The sequence below is a fragment of the Motacilla alba genome, chromosome 6 (genome assembly GCF_015832195.1).
Source record: "Motacilla alba alba isolate MOTALB_02 chromosome 6, Motacilla_alba_V1.0_pri, whole genome shotgun sequence".
Lineage (NCBI taxonomy): Eukaryota > Metazoa > Chordata > Aves > Passeriformes > Motacillidae > Motacilla > Motacilla alba.
In genome coordinates, this window is record NC_052021.1 from 21784672 (window position 1) to 21803554 (window position 18883).

General features: G+C 52.8%; 1 protein-coding gene across 7 annotated transcripts in view; it reads left to right on the top strand.

The window, feature by feature from the left end:
- Positions 1 to 922: 922 nt before the first annotated feature.
- The window catches only part of LOC119702694 (dynamin binding protein), a 34067-nt gene continuing 16106 nt past the window's right edge, over positions 923 to 18883 (top strand). The window contains exons 1-5 of one of the 7 annotated variants that reach the window (XM_038141161.1): positions 1169 to 6435; positions 7812 to 7977; positions 9367 to 9545; positions 11777 to 11899; positions 12450 to 14387. In XM_038141161.1, coding sequence (XP_037997089.1) covers positions 9401 to 9545; positions 11777 to 11899; positions 12450 to 14387 — 2206 coding nt within the window. In that variant the 5' untranslated portion in view covers positions 1169 to 6435; positions 7812 to 7977; positions 9367 to 9400. Of the gene's footprint in view, positions 1031 to 1168; positions 6436 to 7811; positions 9546 to 11776; positions 12006 to 12449; positions 14388 to 16757; positions 18506 to 18883 lie in introns of those variants that run through there. The other 6 variants (XM_038141160.1, XM_038141162.1, XM_038141159.1 and 3 more) reach the window with 6 other exon arrangements.

Consider the following 18883-nt stretch of genomic DNA (forward strand, 5'->3'; position numbering starts at 1 on the left):
CCCAGCCTGTGCACGTACTAACACGACTCTGAGAGCCAGCGTGCGACGCGTTCCGCTCACCCGCTCCCGGCTGGTGGCAAGTCAAGCTGAGATCTGGGTGGTTGCTATGGGGAACTGTAGTTAAATGCACAAACAAGTGCCAAACAGTGGTAACTGCTCAGGAGGACTTAGAGACTCCGGGCTTTACCACGTGTTGCTGAGGGATGATATCCCTTGGGGCATGGAGGCTTTTTTTAGCCTGCCAGGAAATCCAGCGCGGGACCTACTATACTTGGTATGCCAGATCCTCTGTGATGCACAAATTGGCCCTCTCCGTCATGGAGTTCTGCTAGGGAGCTATTTGTTTTTCTCCATCTTAATGCTTTGGCATGATCTTAGAGTGTATCTAAGCAGCCCGGGAGACTGCTAGCGGCGAAGCTGAGACTGCACCAGATGGACAGCGTAGACCCACTCGCTGCTGCCAAAGCCAAAGCCGAGAAGGCAGCGAGATTCCCACACGGCAGCAGCGGGGAAGGGGAGCCCCGGCAGTGTGTGCGAGGCGGCACCGCTCCGTGGGGAAGCGGAAGAGGGTTTGCACAGGCAGCTGCCTGCCGTGCTCCGCGCCGGGCTCTCGGGTGCTCTGCCAGCAGCCCGGCCCGGTGCATGGCGCACGAGTGCCGTGTCCCGCCCGGGGAGGGCTGGCCCGGCGCGGACACCCGGCTGGGCGCCGTGTCCCGCGGCGGGCTGGCCCCGTGGGCCGCCGGGGGGAGTGCCTGGCAGCCCGGGGCCGTGCGGTGCTGCAAAGGGCGAAGTCCCCACGTCACTGGGGCCCCGGGCTCCCCGGGCTGCGGGCCAGCCCCGCGGAGCAGCTCCGCCTTCCAGCGGCACCACGCCGGGCCGGGCCGGGCGGAGGCAGCCGGGCGGCGGGGCGGGCGCTGGGGGCCGGGCCGGCCGGGGCCCGGGCGGGGCTGGGCGGCCGCGGGCGGGCAGAGGCGGGAGCGGGACCCCCAGGGCCGGAGCGGCCGCAGCGCCCGAAGCGGGCCGGGAAAAGGTAGGGACCCGCCGGAGCGGCCGGGGGGAGCCGGGCGCTCCCCGCCCGTAGCTGCCCGGCTTGGCCGCTGCCCCGCCGGCCTCCCCCCGTCCCGCGGCCGCCCCCGGCCTGCGCCTCCGCCGGGCCCCGGCGCGGCCCGGCCCCCGCCGCGCCGGCTCCTCCCGCACTCCGCAGCGGGCCCCGCTGGCCGCGGGCATGGGGGCTGCCTGTGCCGGGGGCTGCCCTGGGCCGCGCTGCCCGGCGGCGGGTGCCCCAGGCTGCGGTGCTGCGAGCTCGGGTGGGTGCGCTCCCCTCGTGCCGGCCGCGCCAGGACAGCGTGTGGCCCTCCAGCCCTGCGTGCCCAGCTGGATGCTCGCTGTGCCCCGGCTCACGGCACACACGCTGCCCTGGGAGCACTTCGGGCACCTGGGCGGCGTGGAGCAGCTGTGCGATACCGAGGGAGCCGCCCGTCTTCTCCCCACATTGCGCTTTGGGATTGTGGTCTCTTAAGCCGTGTCTGTTCAGGCAGTGGTAAACCGGGTGGTCACCACTGGCAGGCAGGCAGCTGATGGTAGCTGGTGTTGCCTGGACAGCTTGTTGCAGGAGAGCACCTGGCCCTTTAGAAATTATGTGGCCGTCCCACAGTGGTTTGGCACCGGGAGTCTGGAGTTGTTGCATCTGTGAGGGTGGCACAAGTGGGTGTACACAGAGAGCAGAAGCTCAAGGCTGCAGCACTGTGCCTTTCCCAGGTACTCCTCCGAGGGCATTCATTCGGTTCAAGGCAGCCTGAAAAGAGAAACTTAAAAGAATTCCCTGTTTGTTTTCACTCTCGCAAACACAAATCCCTCTTGCAACACTGGCAGCCTGGTCCCATTGCCTTGTACTTATCAGAGATGAACTGGAGGTGTCTCCTCCTGTGGCCTTGCCAAGGGATGTAGGCTTGGGTCACCCTCAGAATACTCTGAGAGGCAGCTGCTGCTCCTCTGCTGTCCCTTTGCTGACCTTAGGTGGTACCTCAGCTGATCCTGTCCTTGATGTAATTTGGCCTTTGGGTTCAGACATCTCTGCTGCTGTTCCTGCCGTTTGAAATTCTCTCTCCACTTCTGGCCTTTCATTCTCCTTGCTGTAGTACCTAGGAAGCCTCTAGTTGTGTCATATGCATAAACGTCTGCTTTGACGTTTTTCATGATTCCATAACTTTCAGTTTCTTCTGAAAAGGCTTTATTTCCCCTTGCCTCTGCTTCCACTGAGATTTTATCTCTTCGTCTGAAAGAGTTCATAGATACAAACTTGCAGTTTTGCAGATGGTTTGCCAAATACAGCGTCTGTACGGTGCTACAAGACGTCACTATCATCCCCCTCATCTTGACTCACTCTGGCTGTGAGTCGTGCTGGGCAGTGTCTAAATGCGTCCTGCTTGTGTGTGAGGCCTCCATAGCGCCGAGAGTGCCCACGTCTCTGAGCTGGCCTCCACTTTCTGTTCGTGAGATCCTCTCTTCTGTCAGGGCCAAAGGTTTCAGTTGTCTCTCCTGCTGCTCTGCTTAGAATTAGCAGTGACATTAAAAACTAGCTTGAATATACGACAGTTTTAAAGCACTGTTGGTAATGGGATGGGAGGAGCTGAGCAGTAGGGGCAGAGGAAAGGAGTGATTCTCAGAGATTTACAGGGCACTACCTCTGCCAGCTGTCAGGGGAACCATGGCTGTGTGACATCTTGGGATTCTGAGTGCAGTTGAGGTGTCCTTGCATTTGGTGACCTCAGACGGACTTTGTGACAGTGGTGATGTAAGCATAGGTGGGACAGCCTGACTTGTGCTTACCTCAGCACTTCACTGCCTTAACTGATAATTTCCCATCAACCTCCAGCAAAAGTATATTTCTAATCACATTACTCAACCCCGCTTCTGAGTGACACAATTTTTACTTTGTCTCATTTTTAGAACCTTTCTGTGGGGAGATAAAATTTATTGCTTCCTTCTCAGGAGCACCTAGGGACTCTAAAAGGAAGAGGTCCAGGTAGCAGCAGAGTCCCTGCTGAGGATTGAGGTTCTTTGGAGATACAGTGCAGAACAGGAATGGTGGTGAGCAAAGAACAGAGTTTCCAAGTCAAACTCAAGTAATTTCCAGATTTCTGGACTTCCCACCCAGCAGCCAAAGCATCCTAATGGGCTTCTGTCCAAAAGTTATCTTGAAGAATATTGTTCAGGGTGCAAAATCAAGTGCTACAGTGTTAAGGAATGTCCTTGTAGTCCCAGTTCGACTTGTTTTGGATATGTACTCAAGGTGTAATGACTAATTTTGTAATTGTATGCTACTTACCACCTGTAGCCCAGCCACAGGTACTGCACATCAATGGTGATTCTGCTGTTGGGATTTTGTCTGTTCCTTGTTTTAAGCTGTATAATTTTAGCCTGTCTGCAAAACTGGGAAGAGACACAGCCATGTACCTTGGGGTGGGAGAAGACAGGACTTTGTAACACAGTCTGTAAAGTGTCTGCTGCCACAGCATACAGAATTTGGGAAACTCTTGTCTCCCAAGCTGGCATTCTGGCCTTTGCATGCTTGGCACCCCACTGCCAAGAGATTAAATATCCATTGCAGTCATTTTGCTCACATGTTGTGTTCTGCTTTGCATTAAAAATTGATGCTGTGCTCTAGTTTCCAGATGACTTTCGTTTGCTTGCTGTCTGGCTCAGCACAAGCTCCTCTTGCTTGCTTGCCACGCCACTCTTAACCCACACAAACACCAGCAGCCTGCCCTCAGACACGTCCTGCAACAGAGCAGGTGAGAACACTGACAGCCAGAGCCCAGCTGGACAGAAGTAGTGGTTTGAATGACTTGTTTGGTACGCTGCAGAGCTCCTGTGCCACACAGGTGTGGTGGGAGGCCAGAGCTTGCCTAAGCAGCCCTTTTCTTGATATCCTGGTTCTTCAGGGGTCGGTGATACAACCAAAAATGTATTCATATCAATGATTTTTGATATATCCGGTCACAGACAAAGCAAAAGAAGCTATTTCTTTTTAGACCAAGAAGGTTCCTCTTCCTCCTGGGAGCTGTGTGGCATTAGGAGGTGGAGGGCAGAAGAGCTCTCATGTTTCCCACTTTGTGAAGCTCAGCGGGGGGACTCTGGGATCTGCTGAGACAAGCAGCATGTCCTATCAAGAAGCTGCAGTGATCAGCATTCCCTAGTGGGAGAAGGCTCCTCTCCTCAGCACCATTAGTTGGGGGTTTGCCCTGCTTGTTGCGTTGTCCATTCTGTTGGGATTCACAGGATCAGCTCTGCATTTGCTGGAGCCACAGTCCCTGCGTTGGCACCATCTCCAGCTGGGGCCCAGGCAGCCTGGCTCAACGGGGTATTGTTTATTCCACCCAGGAATGTGCAGGCGAGCAGGACCTCGGGGAGCTTTACAGAGCAACATGTTCTGCTCTGAGCAGGGAGAGGGAGTGTGGGTGCCCACAGCTCTGAAGGCCGGTGGGAGCAGTCAGGGCGTGCTGGTGTGCGGGTAATGGCCTCTCCTAGAAGTGTGAATGAGGACAGTGCAGGCTGTGCAGATGCATTGGGGTATGGAGGAGGGAAGGAGGGCTGTCCAGATCTGGAGAGCACAGGGAGGAACAGAGGAAAAAGGTAGAAATGTCTCAGTATGTAGTTAGTTAGTAAGCTTCTGTTCTTGACACAATGGTGTGAGAAGCCAAGCATAACTGCTGGTTCCTCCCACTGTGTGCTGGGTACTAATCCTGCAGCCTAGAGCACAGCAAGAGCTGTAGCAGATCTCTTGTCAAATCCAGTCCTCCAGCAGCTGAAGGATGCACTGAACTGAGGGGTATGTATCTCTGTCACTGGGGGTGGGTTGTGTTTTCAGTGAGCAGACATTGAGCTACAATGAGTGGAAGGAGGTACGAAAAGACCTAGGTGAAATGCAAGGTGTTTTTCAATTTTTAAGAAGATCACTGACAGCATTTGTTTAATATTTTTAATATTAATTTCTCTTATAATTTTGTGACAAACTTGTCTTTGTACATTTCTGGGAATATGACCATTCCTGGTCTACTGCTGCAGGTTCTAAAGTTCTTACAGAGACTGAGACATCCACTGGACAAGAATCCACTTGTCCCTCTTGTGCAAATCCTGCATGCCTGTGGAAGCCCACATGGCATATTTTGGTCTGTTTGGTGAAATGTTATTTTTTCAGTTACAGTGCAGTCACACTCTCCATAGTCAGTACTAACAGTGCTGCTTCTTGAGTGAGAAGCTGGAATGTATTATTTAGTGGAGAAACAAGTGGCAATAGCACCTGTTAAGTTTGGTTTCCTTGCTGCTTAATTTGTGGCATCCATCCGTTACTGATTTTTATCTCATGTTCTGAGCAGTGCTTTGGGATAGGAGTGGATTAGCTGCCCTCAAACCCTTTGGGTCTCTCTTTTTACTGGGGCTGTTAATACTTCTTGTAATCAGCCTAAATGGCCTCTTCACAATGCTGCCTTATCTCTTAAGTGCTTAAAATCCTTGCTTCAGCATCTTTAGTAGTCCTGCCTCCATCTAAGTGATGGTACTTCTAGCAAGTGCCTGACAATTACATTTGATGCTGGTGAGTCCATAATTTGGGATTTCTTACCCTGCACAGTTTCAGCTGCAAGAAGACGAGGGATAGGAGAAGTTGTCAGAGTCTATGTGCAAATGCCATTTCTTGGCTGATCCGGTCTGTGCTGAAGATCTCAAAACAATATTGTAACAGAGTTAATAGCTATCATTTCATTCTGGTCCCTGCTTCCATCAGCCCACGCTGGACCAGACACACTCCAGAGCTAATAGCAAAATGGGATAAGCAGTCTTCCATGAAGGTAATGGTAGTGTGTGCTGAGCATGCATGCATGCGGACTGGGGGGAGTGATTAATGCCCTGGGAATCCACTCTCTGCCTTGCTGCACAATGCTGTTGTGTCAGGCCCAGAGCTTGGCACCAGGCAGGCTGTGGTCAGGCGCCAGGAACACGTTACCTGGTTTGTGCAGGATCAGACAGCGAGACAGAGCCTGTGTGTTCTCAGCAGGGCGAGTTCCTGCTGCGCCACAGCCTCATACTTGCACAGTGAGGCTCTCTTTGGATGCGGGTCTGCTGCTGGGCGGGGGCAGGAGCCCTGCGATCCGCAGTCCTGACCTCCCCCAGCCTGAAATCCCTGAGTTTGCTCAGTTGTGGCAGAGCTCTCCCTCCTTCCCTCTGGCAGGCAAGGATCACCCATCCTTGAGGTGAGAGGTGCTTGGCCAGCTGTCAGGAGCCATGACTCACAGGGGATCACAGGCGGAGCCCTGCTCTCCCTGCAGCCTGCTTTTCCTTCTGGAGCCTCTTCGTGAGCTGTTCCTGAATGCTTGTTTTCTAGGGTGGATCTGGAAGAAGCTCGGGTCCACTATTAAGCCTGAAGAGTTGGACTCAGTAAGTTTCCAGTCTGGAATATGCTGGGAGGCTTCCTTCTCTAGGTGGGGATTTGTAGAAAATGTTGGCAGGCAGCACTACAGGGAGTAAGACAAGGCCAAGGCCCTGGAAAATGTAATATTTTGTGTTCAATTCATGTCATGGAGCAGGCAAGCTCCACAAAACTGATTCGCTACTTGCAAATACAGGAGCATGCTCTCTATACTCCAAAGGAGTCAGGGAGTGATCTTGCTCTTTTTGGTACTGCTGAGGGAACATGAGCCTGTTGGGATTCTTTATTTGGCAGTTTTAGAAGTTGCTTCACACTTTCTTACAAGTTTACAAGTTGCCTCTCAGGGATTGCTTTGGACATGACTAGGTTAGTAGTTTATTATAACTGTAATTAATATATACATGCTGGAACTGTTGCAGTCCTGCCTGTCCCTCTCTATCTTTGTCTCACTGGAAAATCTTGCGCATTTTAATGATGAGTCCCCAGAGCTGCACGTGTGTTAAAGGAAGTGACACTCCAGTTCTCATGGGTGGGATCAGTGGCAGGGCTGTATTCTCAGTGCCAGAGACTGTAGCAAAGCCAGGTTTGGGTCTGCAGCACACTTACTGTAATCTTTGCATACCTCTGCCCATTCTTACATTACACCTTTGACAGAAGACATACAAGAAATCTCACTTGTACCATCGTGTGCTGCCCCAGAAACTACCCCAAGGCAGCAATTATGCCTGCAATATGCTTTTCCCTCTTTGTCTAGTGCTGCTGTGAAGTTTGAATATTCAGAGTATGGCGAGGGTTCCTGGGAGCCTGATCTCAGCCTGCAGCCTGTCTGGGGGTGGAGGGCAGCCTGGGTGCCTGCAAGGGGCTGCTGCTGCTGCTGCTCCTGTTCCCATGAGAACATGCAGCAGCATGCCCCAGGCACCCCACCTCAAACAGCACGAGGATCCTTACTTGTCTTTAGTATTTTTAAGTTAATTGATAGCTCTTCCATCTTTTTCCTCGCTCCACATGGTCATGTTTTTAATACTGTTACTCCTTCTGCCTCAGTGGGTTTCTGCTATCCTGAACTGCAGCTCTTTGTGCTCCTGATTCACTCCAGTCCATTCATCTCTTTTTGGTGGCAGAGTGCTGTCTGCTGCTGGATATTGGGCTCTTTGTTTGTACAGCCAGCACAAAGCTGGTAACAAAGGGACAGCCTGTGTCCCAAGGAGCCCACGTGCGATGGGGAAGGCAGTGGAGAGCAATGGGAATGACAGACAGACAGGATGGCAGAGGTGAGGGCGGCCAGGGGCACAGCGTGCTGGCTGCTGCAGAGGAATGGCTGGGGGCGGGAAGAGACGTGATGAGGAAGCTGTTCCTGCTGAGTACAAACCCGCTTTGTTCCCAGGAGGTGAGTCGGACTGGATAAACAGAATGGTCCCGTCAGCAGAAAGCCTTTCCCTGCCTGGACCCCCCGCTGGCACTCTCACTGGAAGTTGGCTGCACCTCATTAGCGGGGACGTATTTCTCCTGCCTGTGTTCGCTTCCCCTCTTCCTGACTCTCCGGGGCTCAGGTGGGCTGGGTGTGGCTGTACGGGCAAAGGCTGCCCTTGGGGGGGCCGTGTGTTTGTGTTTTGTTGAGTTGTCACTGCTCTCTTTCTGCCCTTAGCTGGGCAGGGGGGTGACGAGCCGTGCTGACACGGGACGGGTGTCGCGGCTGGGCGGCGCTTGGAGCGGCTCTGCTCGCTGTGCGCTTGGAGCCGCTCTGGGGAGGGAGGAGAACGGGTCCCACGGCAGGGAAGGTGTGTCCGAACGGACAGAACGGGGGCTGGTTGTGATGCGGGACGAAAGCAGCCTGTGCCAAGGGCGCTGCTGGGGAGGACGCTGATGTCCCAGCGTCGCAGAGGACAGGGCTCTGAAAGCACCGCGGAGAAGTGTTGGCGGTACTGTCCATGCCTGTATTTGCAGGCGGTCTGAAAGTGAAAGCAAACTCACTGGTCTGAGGTGAAGGTGAGGAATTCTGGTTGCTTTGGATGGATGAACGTTTCTGTTCCCTTCCTGAGGAATTTGGGAGGAGGCAAAGGGCAGCTTAAGCTGCAGGACTGCTGCTGCCTTGGGGCACTGTATTTCCTTGACAGTGAGGCTGAAAAGCAGAAATTATACAGAAGAGTGTCCCCAACAGCCACTTCCAGAGTAAGGGGAAATCCAGGACATAGCCCTTAACAAGGAGGTCTTTGCCTGCTTTCAAGTCTCCTGCCAGGAGGAATTTTAGCCTTGGCTCCCAGAGCCTTGAACGGGGTCTGCACCCTCACCTCAGTCTGGCTTCTGCCAAGGACCATGGTGGGGCCACTCAGGGAATGTCTGAGCCAGGCACCTGGAAGGCAGAAAGGATATTTCCAGTCAGGTCTGAGAATGAGGATGGTGGTATGAGCTTGCCTGGGTGGACTTTATGCCTCTTCTCTTGCTGGGCCAGAATTGTGGTGTGGGTTGAGCATGCAGTTCCTGTGGCCCTGAGTGCTGGCATGGGGAGGGGGATTCCTGTGCCCATCCTGCCAGAGAATGTGTGGTGGGACGTGCAGGTGGGTGGTGCTGGCTGCCCACCAGGCCCTGTCAAGCTGAGCTGTGCCCCACATGTTAGGGAAATGCTGAGCTTCCTCCCCTCCTCTTGCTTCCTTCCTGACGGGAATTCACTTCCAATTTTCTTGCTGCTTGTCCCCCCTCTTGCAACACAAACACATGATCCTACAGAGATAGCCACAGGGGTGGGACAAGGCAGGTTAGACCGTGGGGGCTGCATTGCTGCAGCCCCTTGGCTCCTGCGGCATGTGGCGAAGGGTTGGCAGGGAGCTCAGGACAGGATCTCCCCACATCTGCCTCTGTGCTCAGGAAGGGCTTTACTTCCTGGGCCTAGCTCTGGTAATTTCAGGTGTTCCTGAGTGCTGACAAATTTCTCACTGTCTCAGCCTTAGGCACTGACCTGCCTTCAGACCCTGCACAATGGAGGCTGGCTCCGTGGTGCGGGCAGTCTTTGATTTCTGTCCCAGCGTCTCTGAAGAGCTGCCCCTCTTCGTGGGAGATGTCATCGAGGTGCTGGCTGTGGTGGACGAGTTCTGGCTCCTTGGCAAGAAGGAAGGTGTCACAGGTAAGAGCTGGCAGTGCCTGCACCTGGGTCTGTACAAGTGCCAGCTAAATGTGCACTCCATGAGCACATCTTCCCTTGGTGGGGAAGGACCTGATTTGATTTACTAAATCTTTCATGGGCTTTGATTGGGACTGAGAGTGCAAGTTGCCACTGGTTTCCTGCCAGCTTTTGTGTCAACTATTCAGACAAGCTTGTGAGTTGTTTTTTGAGAGAGGTTAGTGGAGAGTCAGTTCTCGAGGAGATAGGAGCTTCACAGTACTGGTTGTTCCAGTCTTTGTGGAGAGACTGCCCATTTCCTGGCTAATTTATGTGCTGACCTGCTGTGGCAGGGGAAGGGGAGAAAGGAAACAGATGCACTCAGAGTGGAAATGTATCCACTCTGGAAACCAGCCCAAATGACCTTGTCAGTGGAGACAGAACAACAGTGACCATGTGTCCCCCCCAAGCCCTCTGACTCAGCCCCACTTCTTCCCTTCTGCTTCAAAGCATCTTCCTGCACAAATTGCCATCAATATCTAGATGCCTGCAGTGGTGTGCAAGTCTCTTAAACTTTTAGGTGAGAAACCTCTGAAGCAGCAGAATGCTCTTAGTGAAACAATAAGAGTCTCATAGTCTCTGTTTAGGCAGCTCTTTCTCATCTTAATCCTGATGTTGAGAAGATGTGGGAGCTCTTAAGGAGATGAAAGCCAGACCATTTCAAAGCATAAGCCTGTCTCTGTCTTCAGCATGAGGGTGGGACTGATTTCATCCCTGGCTATAGAGATGGGGTTGCTATTGTAGCAGCAGTCTGGTCTCTCCTAACAGCTACAACCTGTGTACTGTCTGAAACAAAGGTGGCTAGGAGCACTTGCCTCCTGTGCTCCATGTGACTGATAAGTGGCATTGAATGAGCATGTGCCTGATCCTGAAGTCACTGGGCAAGGATTGCTGCTGCTGAAGTCACTGGGCAAGGATTATGTGTACGGTTTTCAACAGTTTTGTCTCCCAGCATAACTGGTAAGGTTGTTATATAGAAGATAAAGTTGTTAAGGAATAACAAACAGATGTGTGTCATAGCTCAAAGATAAAAAACATGCTGAAGTCAAACTGAATGTTTTTAATGACCTTTAACTCAAAACCCAATTGCATTCCTGCTTTCCCTTGGAACAGCTGTTGTAGTTTTCTGCCCAGCTTTCTAAGTTAAAGTTATAGGGAATTGAAAAAGCACTTTAGAATAGAAGCTGTGGAGGTGTTGCAGCCTAGTACTCATTACTCTGTAGAATAATTACTGTAACTCCATGTACAGTGATTTCTTTCTTACAGCATTATGTTGTTTCCAAGTAAAAAGCAGGAAACTAAGATAAGGAAAAAGAGAGTTGGTTAAAACTGTGAAGGAAGCAGCAGAGAATGGCAAGTGTCAAATTGCCTAAACACAGTGTAAAGCTCTGAGTATCTAGGATATAGTGTTTCCAGGTTTTATTAGAAAATATTTGGTCACCCAGAGGCAATGCTGGGTGTGGTACTAGCCCATACTTCATCATATCCCCTTGCCTCAAATTATATAAGAAAGACATTTTTAGTGGCCTTTGCAGTGGGCTCTGCCGTGTCATGTCTGTCAGGACTGAAATTAGTATCTGATGGGTATCATCTGGTGGCCAACAAATGTGCCATGGTGAAACAGATACACAGAATGACAGTGGGGAAGGTTCCTGGAGTCGCAGCAGTGCTGCAGCTGTGACAGAGCCTGTGACTCACAGGTGTGGCCATCCCAAGGGTGGCAGCCTGAATTCTGTGCTGGGACTGCACAATGGCCAACCCTATGGAGGAAGGAGCACCAAGTGTATATGCCCAGTTAGAAGACACCACTCCCATGATCCAGCACTACTGGATTCCTTAGTCCTCACCGTGGCTCTGAGTTGGGAAGGAAGCAGTAAGGGCAGAGAAAACCCAGTATGACTGTTCCTGGAAGCTCCATGCTGATGGCACAGTCCCAGTAATGCACACAGCCTGTGGTTGCCTGGAGTGAGCCAAGGGCTCAAAGCTTTTTGTTCTCTGTTAGCTCTTAAGTACTTAAAACCCCAGGAATTTCTGGCTCCCAAACTCGTTCTTCTTCCACCAGGCTATTGAGGCACCCAGGGTAACTGGGTATTTTCCTTTAGCAAGAGATGAATGGATCCCAAAGTCTGGAAGGAGGGTGGAAATGTGGTGGGTCACAGGAAAGACTCATTGCTGACAACTCATTCTCCTTTTAGGGCAGTTTCCTAGCAGCTTTGTTGAACCTGTGGATATTCCCCCTTTGAAGCAGGGAGAAAAACTGTTTGTTTGTACCAATGACTTCACATCTCAAGAGCCAGGGAGCTTGTCATTGCAGAGAGGTAATCTCCATTCCCTTCCTTTGCTTTGCACCTCAAAAGCCTCACCTGTCCTTCCGGATGGATGAACCTAGTCACAGCATCCTGCCTAGAGTGACAGAAGAAAGAGGTGAATCTCCTAATTCCTCATGACATGGGTCATGTCAAATCCACTGTGGTCCTCTAGGCTTCTGCCACTTTGATACAATTTTCTCATGATCTGTCATTATTCATGAAACTCCAAAAATTGGCATCACCTGATCATAGTAAATTTACAATTGCCTTTTAACTGACCTCTAATCTCCAAATCTTAGACTTGCATTTGGGGGAGAATGAAAGCTTCAGTGCACCTGCACGGCTTTGCAGCCAAACTGTGTATCTTAGATGTACAAGAGGTTGCTGATACTTCATGCCTTAATCCCATCCTGGGCTTGTGTGCATCCCCAGCATGCCCTGTTGTATAACAGAGTGCCAGTCCTCACCCACAGCCAGGAGGGAACACGGGGAGGCAGGAATAAGAGGTGGGAAGCAATAATGAGAGCAGTTTTGAACTGTTGTGTCTCATTCTCTGCAGGAGACTTGGTGATCCTGGGAGGGTCCCTGGCCTCCAGCTGGCTCCAGGGCCGAAGCAGCTGGGGTTCCAAGGGCTTTTTCCCCTCATCATGTGTGAGGGAGCTGTGCCTTTCAGTTCGGAGACGTCAGCTGTCCCAGAGCCCTCTCCTGGAGGTGCCTGCCTACTCCTTGGGCCAAGCCCAGGCCCTGATGGACCTGTCTGCTCAGCTGGAGGAGGAACTGGACTTCAGGGAAGGGGATGTGATCAATATTATTGGTGTCCCAGAGCCTGGCTGGTTTGAGGGTGAGCTCAGAGGCTGCAGGGGCATCTTCCCAGAGGGTTTTGTGGAACTGCTTACTCCTCTGCGAACACCAGGAACCTCAGTGGATCCAGAACCCACAGAGACTTGTGACACCAATGGGACAGTAGAGGTGCCCCTAGATGACAAGGAGCCAGGGAGTACTTATGGTGTTGCCCTCTATCGGTTCCAAGCCCTGGAGTCCAAGGAACTGGATTTTGATGTGGGTGACAGGATTCGGATTGTAGGCATTCTGGAGGATGGCTGGCTGGAGGGGGAGCTGAGAGGAAAACGTGGCATCTTTCCACACAGATTTGTGAGGCTGGAAGCCTCTGAGGCTTGCATGGAAAAGGTGAGTGCTGGGGATCTGCAAGGTGGAGGCAGTTGTGGATTGAACATCCATCAAGATCCAGAAGTCATTTGCTCTGAAACTCCTCCTTTGCCCCAGAAAGATAGCAGGGAAAAGGAGGATGGCTTGGCTGCATATACTGAGCCTGCCCCCATTTTGTCTCACAAGGCAGGGAGGTCAGAGGGTCCTCTTGGCACTGACTTGAGACAGCACCAGGCTTTTCCCAGCACAGGACACCAAGAGCCACATCCCGAAGGCACGGTGGGCTCGGTCCCTTCTAACCACACGAAGTCAGTCAATGGCATTCTCCCCTCTGCTCAGCTGCCTCCCCCACAGGGCAACAGGCCTGGCCAAGCAGGTGAGCTGGAGCCCGAGGGGACTATTTCAGCCACCCCAGGAAACTCAGAAACTCACTCCCTCCCTAAGCATGATGGAGACAGCCCCACTGTGCCCTTGCAGGCACCCCACTTCCCCCAAAATCCTTGCAGGAGCCAAGCAGTTTCATCTGCTTATAGCTGGGCAGCATCCCAGCCCCAGGAGAGCCAGAACAGGACCCAGGACCTAGACAATTGGATGGACAGTAAACTGGAGAAGTCCAAGCCCTGTTCCAGCTTAGGAACTGCCCAGGTGAGCCTGGAGACACGGGCTGGGAGCTGGGGGGATTGCTGCCCTCTTGCAGTGCAGGGGGACAGCTGCACGGACCTGGACTCCAAACTGACAGAGCAGCTGGCCCAGTTTGAGAAGAGCCTGTCAGGTACTGGTGTGGAGCAGGACAAGGTCTCCCGTCACTTCTCCATCTTGGACTACAGCTCTGAGAGGGACATTGTCCGTGGGTCTCCTGAATCTGTGTCCCACTCCAGGCAGGCAGAGAGGAGAAGGGCCTTGAGGCCACCCCCTCCTCGGCCCAGCAGCCTCGCGACAACCGCCATGCATGCGCAGGGTGGCCTGGTGCCCAAAGGCAGGTCTCTGTCCTTCTCGGTCAAACCCTCCCGGCCTGCGCCCCGGCCTCCATCCAGCAACCAGCGGAAAAATGTGGCCCCTGCACAGCTTCAGCCCAGCACCCCAGAGCAGCGGGTGGAGGAGGGATGTGAGGACTTGACACAGGCAGGATCAGCCTCCTCCAGCTCCATCCTGCTGACTAGAATTGGAGAGGTGGAGAGAGATCTGGAGGCATACAGCAAGACCCGTGCTGAACTAAGCCTGATGCTGGAGGAGCAGCAGGATGAGCTGGTGAGAGCAGAGACCATGGAAAACCTTGATTTCTGTGACTCCAACATTGAGAGCCTCAGCATGGAGCTGCAGGAGTTGAGAGGTGAGTCTATAACAGCGTGGGATGGGGAATGCTTCAGGAGCACGGGTGCCTCTGCTGTTTTACAGACACTGTTGAAGGCAGTCTTTTATACCCTTTAATTCTTGATTTTGATAATTTTGTAAGTACTGTTGCAGTATATATCATCATGATTTTGGCTTGGAGAATCACTGTCTTTCTTTGGATATCCCTTTGCCCTGATCTTCCCCACCCCCTTTTCCTTCCAACTCTCCCATCTCTTCCAGCCCCACCATACATCCAGAGCTTTCATCTCATCTGCTGCCATATGTCTGTGATGGAAAGCAAAACCACTGCTGCTGCAGTTCCAACCTCCCTGCTTCATCCCCTCTTATCTGTAGGGGAGTGAGCAGCAACTTCAGGGTGGCTTTGCTGGTGGTCCTGCTGTTGAGATTTGAGTTTACATCAGTCCTGTGACTGCTCTCAACCTGTCAGGGCACTGGGTTTTCTGTGCTTTCTGCTCTGGTGCTGATACCGACCTGTGGGGATTTGTTATTCATATGAGAAGGGGTGCACAGAAGGGACCTGAACCTGACCTGGGAGTGGGATGGATTACTGGCCAAAAGGAAAACCTGCCCCTGTGCTCCTGCCATCCATGAAGTCCAGGACAAGAAAATAGGACTATTCTGTTGGTAACAGCAGCAAAGAGCTTACAATTGTAGCATATCTGTAGCTGAAAATGTGACTTTTGTTCTTGCGCCCCAGAAAAAAATTACTCAGAAAAGAGGAATTTCCCATGATTATATCAGCACATTTGGTCTCTGAAACCTGAAGATGCCATGTAAAGATCAGTGCTGTTAATTATCTTACACTTGATACTACAGTAGACAAATGGAAAGATGGAATCACATGCATATTCTCCCACAGTTCCTTCCCAGGCTTCTCCCAGGAGCTCTGACACTGCAGTTCTGTTACTGAAACCCCCGACGTGCCGGAAATGTGGGCACTGCATGCGGGAGATGGAGTGAAATGCCAGCTCCTGCCTGGGAGTTACTCACTCTGACTTCATTGCCTCCATCCTCCCACTGCTTAATCAGCACCGGGGAGCCCAGGCACTTTGCTGCACGATCATGTCGGAGGCAGAGCACATGGAAATGAAGGCTGGTATGGCTGCACCAGGAAAACAGGGTGACAAACAGCCTTCATGTCAGTGGTGTGCAAAAGGGATGCTCGGAAGGAGGCCTAGAGGATTTGAAGCTAGATGAAATAACTTGAAGGTAGGAAGAGGAAAGTCTAGGCTGAATCTCAAGGGAAATTTTCTGATGGGATGGATCTTGCTGGGAAATGTCTCCTACTGTCCCAGTGCTTCCTGGCAGAGGACTGATCCCGTGGAACCTGTTGGTTCCTGGAACTAGAAGTTTTAGACAAGAACTAATGCACTATCCTGAGGCATCCTCAAGCTAGTATCCTTTCAGTAGTCCTAGGGGATTTTTCTCCCATTCAAGAGAACTCTCTGGCCCTGTGATGAAGATGTGTTCTACCCAAGCTCTGCCATGTCCCTTCTGACACATCTGAGTGTGGCCAGAAAGCCCAGCTCTAGAGCAGCAGGCAGAACAGTAATTTGGTGTTGCATCAGCTCAGCAAAACATGTTTGTGGCATGCCTGAGGCATGACCTTTGCCTTACCACTGTTAGGAACATGGAGACACTGGGGGCAGAAAAGCTCTCACTAAGATTTGACCAGCAACCAAAGCAGGGCAGGCATCGTCTTAGAGGGGAAATAGTTGATAGTGGGGAATCCAGCCCTTCAGTGTATCTTTTGGGAAGCCAAAGGAAGAGTAGAAAATATGTGGTTTTCTACAGTAAGTGTTTAAAATCATCAGGTTGCTTTTTTGGTGTGTCTTATGAGCACACTGGGGTTTTACTGATCACCAGGCTGAGGCAGGATTAGCACTTGCCTTGCTGCAGCTGGAGTAGGAGAGTCCATTGGTTTTATTTTTGTCTTCTACCAGCTGAGAGCATGGGCTCTGCGTTCCTAACAAGTGTTGCAAGAACCTTGCAAGACATGGATGACATCTACAGACTCTCGCGTTCTCTGTCAAGGGCATGCTGTGGTTGTCTCGTGGTTTCTTATTCTCTTGGAGCTCTGTGTTTGGCATGGAAAATTAGGAATATGTTGTGCCCTGGAGTGAGAAGCATTACTGGAGTGCGTATTTCTATAGCCTTCTGGAAACTTATTTGGTGTGTTGGCACCAGACTCCATAACCCAAGTAATCCCTTCAAGCCTGTTCCTGTCAGTGGGTGGACCAGCTGTTCTCCCTGGAGCAGGCTGGAGCAGGGAACCATGCAGCTGTGACTGCATGGCACAGTGGAGGGACTGGTCTGTCATACAGGGAGCAGCTCCTCTCCTGAGCTTCGTGTGACTGTGGTGAGGGCTGGGAAGAGGATGGGCTCGGCATCAGGGTTGAGCCAGGGGCAGCCTGAAGGCCTCAGTTTGCCCAGCGAAGTGTGGAGCAGAGCTCAGCCTCTTCTAGACCGCGTTGTTTCCTCCACGGCATCAGGGGTGGAAAGAAGAAGATCTAGTAAAAGATCTGGTATCCCACCTCTGCTCTGTGGCTTCCTGCGGTCTCACACATGCTCTGTTTCCCTTCCCTGAGGACATTGGTCTGGGGCAGGGCCTCTGCATGCTCCAGTGCCCTCCTCCTCCCTGCCTCAGAGCTGCCTGCGGAGAGGTTTTGGCAAAGCTGTGGAGCCGGTTTGTGCGGTGCAGGCCTGCCCAGCCTGGCTCCCCTCCTCGCTCGGGGCTGGTTACTGATTACTTTGGGCAGCAGGTGGAGGAGGCCAGGGCTGCCAGCGATTGGGCCTCTGCCTTTGCTGGCTGGTTTCAGGAAGCAGCACCTGTGTTTCGCTTGGGACGGGAGTGCTGGAGCAGAGCGGAGAAGCGCCGTCAGCCTGGGGTTGGGCTCAGGGAGCAGAGGGTGAGGGGAGTCGGCCCCTGCACCACACCCTACAGGACTATGTGCACCTGTCCTTAGAGGAAACACTGCATGGAGGATCCGAGACAGGAACCGCGGCTCCTCAGCTGGGAATATGAGGATTGTTGTGCTGTACGGAGACGGGACGTGGCTGGCTGCAGTGACAGACCCAGGGCGACAAGGAGGCCGTACCCGGGCAGCCGAGGAGCAGACAGTGGCTGGGACAGTTCCAGGAGACAGGAGGACATCTCCGTGGACCAACAGAGCAGGAATGGAGACTGCGGAGATTTTTGGAAGGGACGGATGCAGTACATGGACTGCAGGAAAGCAGACAATGTTTGGGAAGGCAAAAGACAGGATATAGAGGACAGAAACTACAGGGTGTACGAGAGGGAGGGTGTTCAATACAGAAACTGCAGTTCTGAGATAAGAGGAGGGCGGAACAGAGAGGACAGAGTACCTGGGCAGTATAGGGAGAGAGGAAGGCAGTATGAAGAGGATAGAGGCCTTGGAGACTGTGGGGAGGGGGGAAGGTGGTATCAGGACTACAGAGATCCTAGGGACTACAGTGAGCATGGAAGACATTATAGGAAAAAGGAACTGTGGCACAGGCAAGAGAGAAACTCTGGGGAGTATAGGGAGAGGAGAAGGCAGTATGGAGAGGATGGAGGCAATCAAGTATATAAGGAAGGGGAAAAGTGGTATAGAGATGATGGAGGCCCTAGAGCATATAGAGAGCAGAAAAGGCCACATGTACGTAGCAGGGACCAAGTAGACGAAGAAGACAGTGAACAGCAGAGGAGGCCCAAAGGCCATGTCATGGACCACAGCAGTCCAGACAGAGGTTGTGAAGTCCCTGCATTAGCAGTCAGGTCCTCGGGAGATGGTAGTGTGAACCTGGGGTCAGGTACCTGCTACACACAGTTCGAGACATGTGTTGTGGACTCCGACGGCTGTGGGGAGCTGGAAGGAGAAGCCCCAGGGCCTGGGATGCCAGCCAGGAGCAGCAGTGGAGTAGAGCACTCGAGGGTACGCACAGGCCGGCCTGACTGGAGCCAGGTCTGGGAGCAGGAGGCCGAGGAAGAACACAGGGTGGGCTCTGTGCTGCAGAGAAACAGCTTCTACCGACGGACGGCTCCCAGTGCCCTGCGGCACTCAGAGTTTGTGCAGACCAGGAAGAAAAACCCAGGTACACAGGGAAATGGTGGGCAATTCCCTTGGGTGTGCCTTCACCCTGCCCAGGCACCAGGGCAGCACTTGGAGTCTGGTACACGTGGGTGGCCAGCTCAGCCAGCCTCTCACAGGAAGGCTCCTCCCTGGGACTTAGTGAAATAGCATCATGGTTATCACCCCTCCACGCAGCCTCTGCAAGGGGATTTTGCGGAGGCCCAGGTGGGAGGGAAGCACAGGTGACACAGACTCAAGGCTGTCCTTTCTGTTTCTGCTGCATGTTTTTGGTACACCCTAAAACTTGTGGCCCTGGTTTGTCTGCTCTTTCAGGGCTCGGAGGAGGTTCCTCATGAGGGAGAGGTGAGATGCTGGGATTATTCCCACTGCCTCTTTATAA